The 6,000-nt window shown below is 40.4% G+C and overlaps 1 protein-coding gene across 1 annotated transcript in view; it reads left to right on the top strand.

The window, feature by feature from the left end:
* The first annotated feature begins 389 nt into the window (after positions 1 to 389).
* Positions 390 to 6,000, top strand: part of sema3fb (sema domain, immunoglobulin domain (Ig), short basic domain, secreted, (semaphorin) 3Fb) — a 59,364-nt gene continuing 53,753 nt past the window's right edge. Inside the window, exons 1-2 of the mRNA XM_030778745.1 lie at positions 390 to 709; positions 3,289 to 3,442. Coding sequence (XP_030634605.1) covers positions 3,331 to 3,442 — 112 coding nt within the window. The 5' untranslated portion in view covers positions 390 to 709; positions 3,289 to 3,330. The remainder of the gene's footprint in view (positions 710 to 3,288; positions 3,443 to 6,000) is intronic.

Below are 6,000 nucleotides of genomic sequence, written 5' to 3'. Positions count from 1 at the left end.
GCTAACGAGATACGCCTATTCAGCGGTTTTATGGAGTAAACAAACATAACCGAAAGAAAACATCTGCCATAGGAAGTCTGGTTTACATGTAATAACTTCAGCCATTGTGTGTACTAAATATGTCAACCATCATACTTCGGAACAATATTTTTTCCTTGCGTTTCTAAATGTCAGTCGCTCCTAGAAACGGTCGTCTAATAGGAAAAAATCACTCAATCCGTCGTTGATCAACCTTGTGAGTCGCAGGACAGGGGGCGGCGACGTGTAAGGTGAATTCCCGCCCCGTGGGTGTGCTATACGCAAATTTGAGCATTGCATCCACCTGCCAGCGCATTTCTCCGACAGTCAGGGGCGCCTGAATGCACTGCGCGCCAGCCAGGAGTCTCAAGTGTTTTAAAGACTTTTAGACAAGAGATACTCCGCTGCTTTCAAGAGGCTTGTCATTTCAGTTTTTGAACATCTTTGGACATTTGATCTCCACGACATTTCACCAACTGGATCCTATCTTCCGAACCTAATGAACACGATAATAGTTAACAGAAAACACACCGCACTCAGGTGTTCAGCAAGATAAGAACTACAGTCAAACCTGGAACGTATACGAAAGCTATAGCGCGAGGAGCACCGTTGCAGTGGATTCTGTTGCTCATTCTTTTGATGACTTTTGGAAGTGAACCTAGAGTTCTTTGAGTGGAGCTTTCACCATCAGGTATTCATTGATTTTTTTTAATAACAGTATAATTATGATGTTATAATAACATCAACCTATGAATGTGCAGAAATTAGGAAACAGCATTATGCACTTCTAATGCAATATGGTAATATCATGACGAGAAATCGCGTAATACATTTACAACGAAGCGATAATAGTAATATCTTAATAAATGCCCATGAAGGCTATTCAATCGTCTTCGTATCGTCACACTAGAAAAAAATCTTAGTGTTAGTCCTGAATGCATATCTAATGATCATTGTTTGTTCAAATCGAATAATGAACTCTAACTGTTGTGTAACTTTGGCTTTATTTTTCAAATTATTTTGAGACTTCGTTATTATTTCAGTTATGTTGAAATCGCTCTGACATAGTTCCACCAGTCAGAACGAAAACCTCATTCATTGAAGGTTCTGTAAGACAACGTATTATTTATTGGCTGTAATTATTGCAACGACAACATTACATACTTGCTATAGGTGTCATTGCAGTTGGCTGTATTTTATGTGTGAGCCTCGACGGGCAGTTTAGACTTAATCGCCAAATTATTGGTGCGTCCACGCATTGTAGTTGGCCAGGCATTTTTGGCAACAATCCAGAATTCGTCCTCACTAAAACAATGATCTATAATAACAACACGGAACATTCATGGATAAAATACACAGTTCAGATTTGTTGATTTAATTTTTAAAATCTTAAATTACCTAATAATTATTACAAGGTGTAGGAAAATATTTGTGTTTTGTATCCACTCAATTTATACGAAGTGTAATACGTGCCGAGCTCGTTGTAGTTCTGAAGCCCGCTGAATTTACAAGCAGTGAAGGACCTTGTCGGAGAAGCTTATGACAACAGTCAAGTCTTAAAAAGATGTGTTTATGGGCACGCTGTAGTATGTTCTACTTCTAGGCAAGCTTTACACAAGACGCTACGGCTTTCAAACTCTGGAAACTTTTGCAATAATTAGGCCTATTTCAGCACAAATTCAGTAATACTCGGACAATGTGAACACATTGCCAACACACTTACTACCTTAAGGACTTCATTTATGGCTCTTATTTTGGGCAAAACTTCCCACAGTCTCAGAAGGTCTATTGCACAGTGATTGTAAATGTATACTTAATTTACTGTGTGTGTGTGTGTGTGTGTGTGTGTGTGCATGCGCGTGCAGTGTGTGTAAGGTTGTGTGTAAGTGTGTGTGTGTGTGTGTACATCTGTGCATGCGTGAATAGTGTTTGTATGTGCGTGTGCATGTGCATGTGCATGTGTGTGCTTCTGTGTGTGCCTGTGTGTGTGTGTGTGTGTGTGTATGTGTCTGTGGTTGTCTTCATATACTTCTTGTTTAATTTCACTTGCTTGTGTGAGGGAGTAAGGCCCAACATTTGAGTAAACAGCTGGACACTATACAAATTGCCTGCAAATAGCTGAGGTTTGAACAGCTGCTTTCACTCATAAATCCTCTCCAACCAACCAGCACTTTTTGGACTGTCTCATTCTCTGGGTCTCCGTTTTTTCCCCTTACTTGGATTTTTTTTTATGTTCACCAAGGATGCTCTTTGTATAGCATAACAACAAGTTAATTAACAAATGTGTTTATGTAAGAATTTCACCATTTATTTTACTGTTCCATGATGATTCTACATACCCACTATGGGAACATTAGTCTTAGAATTTTCCAAGTAACATCTTAGTTTTCCTGGGATTTCGAGGGGGGTGAAGTCTTTATCCCTCTGAACTGCCTGGATGGTCTTCTCACAGATACCACTGTGGGTGGCAGTCTTGCCCCCTCTATGTTTCTCAGAGATAGAGGGTATGACCATGGAGACTTAAGTGGGAAGGACTGGGAGTCCGAAATTCACACAGGCATGTTATCTTCGGTCTGTGGGTAGCACTGAAAGGAGTCCCTTTACTCACAAGTTTTGTCTGTGTGTTTCTTTAGCTATAGAAATTATAATACTGTTTTCCTAAATTTAGGAAGAAATGTAATATTTGTAAAATAATGACAAAAAATTTGGCAGGCAGATATCGACTGAGGTTTTCAGAGATGGAGTGTTCGAAAAGAAATTTCACTTTGGAAAAAAATAAATTAGATAAATAAAAAAAAAAGAAGCTAAATATTAGCTGTAAGAAGAAATGTCATTTTAGTGAAATGGATTTTGTTTGTAAAAGCGATAATTGGATTCTCTCCACTGCCCAAATGTTTATGCAGTCTGATGCTAACACGAAGGTTTATCACATGGCCTCTGTGTTTTGATGCAAACTGTTCTGTGCAGAAAAAACAGTTGAGTTTGGTGTGGAGTGGGCTGATGGATGTGTAGAGCTTCTTGCTCAATCTTTTGGCTAGAGCTCCATTGTTTAATGTTCACAGTCATTTGCATCTCTCTTTTGTGGTCTGAAACATTCTTTTGTGCTTGTTATACAAAGTTGTTTTTTTAACAAACTTCAGTTATGATATCACGTAGTCTTCATCTTAAAAAGCTTGACAAAGCCTAGCTTTGTGCGTTTTAATTATTTAAGAGCGTGTAAAGTTGTAAGACTTGCAGAATGCAACCAGTCTTGTTTTCTTTTTGTTCCAGTAACTCCGAGACCATCTCTCTGTGACTGTTAGCTGACACACCATGCAGTTGGACGGTCTCCGGGCGGTCCGAACTCTTTTGGTTCTGTTTGCAGTTTCCCTGGGGTCAGAGAGTGACCCGCAGTCTGCCCCACGAGTTTACCTCTCCTTTAAAGGTAAGAAGAGAGACACTCTGAATGCCTTCTGTTTCTGACCTGCTTTTTGCTTCTGCATCTTGGGAATTGCAGTTTCTTAATGTGTGGGCTGTGGGGAGTAGCCTTAGAGCACAATCATAAAACACAATTACCTCATGTGGTTGTTTTCTGTCATTCTGGCTGATTCGCTGATTAAATAAATGGAATGACTAGATTTCATGATAGATGTTTTCAGTTACATTGGGAAGAAGAAGTTTCAGCATAGGCAGATTTCTTTAATTTCACTACAGACAAAATGAAGAGAAACAAGTCATGCAGTCCTAATGGGTTTCTCTTTAGGAATTCTGGCGATGCCGTCTTAACCAGCTGCTTTCGCTCTACTACTGTGTTATAATAATTTAAAACACAAACAAAGGCTGAAAAAACAACGCATTTAAACCAGGGATCATGTTAGGGCAAAATATTAAATGGAATACTGTACATAATCGTTTGTTATTGAAGTCACTGTTTATGTTTTCAAATCAACTATGAAAATAGCTAATTAAGAGAAAATTCCCAAGGTGTTTCTGTAGGTAGAAGAGGATTATCATTGTACAGAGGCAGCAGACTGGATGGCTACATCCTGCGAGGTGCTTGTTCTAGAACATGCTTTCACTCTGAATGGTTTGATGAGGGTCGAAAGCATGAGGCGTTTTTTTTTTTTGAAGGCGTTTTGGGGTGTTTGGCCGAGTAAATTTTCCGGACCAGCCGTGCGGAGCGGTATCCTCTGAGTTAGCTCTGCTCGGAGATCAGGCCGGCGATTAGCCGAAGGAGCGGAGGGACCAGGCAATTCCCCTGTTTGCTTAGCCTTCCATTTCCCAGGCTGGAGAGAGAGCGAGCGCAAGTTGACTTAATTACATGGGCTGGCACAGTTCATTATTAAAAGCTTTTCCCCTCTTTAATCAAGGCGGATTTAACACTTGACTGAGCATGTATGTGGTGGACAATTCTTTTCTACAATTTTAAATTTAGTCCTCCCGGGTTGCTTTTTTCCCCCCTTTGTTATAACACACAAGAAAGGTCATTTTCTCTCTTCAATGGCCTGTATGTTCTTATATGCACTTTAGAACTGATTCAGTCAGTCTGGACTATATTGCGGGCGTGCTGATTAGGAGAGTATGAAGTGGTGAGTTTGATAAAATTACAGACGGAGCCAGCGGTATTGTCTCTGCCTGTTCACATGGATGTGAGAAAAGAGTTAAAGATTTGTGCGTATTGTCTGTACAACCTAGTCTTAATCAGGCCCAGAGGGAAACGCTGATTCGTCCCTTGCTCTTTTGTCCTCATGCCCAATCATTTTCAATACAGCGTTTCACTGATTCTGCACCATCAGAGCCCTAGAATCACGTGTTTTCTTTTGTCAGCTTCATATTTAACTATTTTAATTTGTTTGAGGGAGGACCTTGAAAACATGACAGCAGGATGCCGTAACCTGCAGTTCCCACTAACTACAGACTCACGGCCTGATGAAAGACTTCATTATTTTCAAAGGGATAAATTCATTAATTGGAAAGCGTTTAATCAATGCTATAATCCTTGTGCTTCTTCTTCTTTTTTTTTTTTTTTGCACTGAGTCAATTTGGTCTTGTGTCCAATTGTCTCCCAGCAATGCAGTCTTTGAACGCAGACTCACTCTGACTCTATCTTAAACAATCAATTCCCATTTGTCTAATCAGTCGATTCTTTTACACCCAGACTCTGCTGATCCTGGCAAGCAAATTAAGCTTTGATCTCCAATTTTATCTCACACTGCCTTCTTGGTTTGTGCTTCCGCAGTCCGTTTTAAGAAAGGTGTATCGCATTTAAAAAAAACAAAAAAAAAATCTTGGCTGGGCTGCACAAAGCTGATATAGGTAAAAGTTTAGGCTGGGCCAGATGCCTTTGCAAATGGATTTACTCAGCAGTGGTACCTTAGGGTTACGATACCTGACCTCTCACACCAGAGGATCTCACTTTACAGCTGAAGCAGACGCTACCCCACTTGGAGAATAAATCAAGAACATCTTAATTGTTCTTTGAGCTTTGCAACTTCCTTCCCCTCACTTTGCGCTTCATCAAATTCATCCCCCAGGGGAAGAGCTCTTATGATGCGGGAGGGGGGCGCAAGAACACCTAAATATAGGGCAGATGTGGAAACTTTCTCTGTGTCTGAGGTTAACAGAGTCTTGTTTTGTCTGGAGGTGAAACGGAGGCAGACACAATGCCTTGATTGGCGTAAAGCTGATAAGCATCATCCAGAACTGTATAGAATTTAGATTGTATCCACACGTTCTGGATCCCCCGAAGCAAGTACAATATCTGAATGCCAAAATTAGAATGTCTGGACACCAGCATTCCAAAACTATGACTGACTGACCCGCGCTCAAGACAAAAGAGGTTGTTCGCAGAGTTTATCATGGCTGATCATGGCTGACTTAACTGAAGCATTGAACTTGAACACAGAGCAGAGTAAGCATATACCAGAATGTGTGTGTATATCAGAATGTGTGTGTGTGTGTGTGTGTGTAATCAATATGCTCTGTCTCTTCTGGGTGACATAG

This window comes from Chanos chanos, chromosome 6 (genome assembly GCF_902362185.1).
Source record: "Chanos chanos chromosome 6, fChaCha1.1, whole genome shotgun sequence".
In the NCBI taxonomy this organism is placed as follows: Eukaryota; Metazoa; Chordata; class Actinopteri; order Gonorynchiformes; family Chanidae; genus Chanos; species Chanos chanos.
Note: the sequence above shows the minus strand (reverse complement) of the source record. Positions and strands in the feature narration are given on the sequence as shown.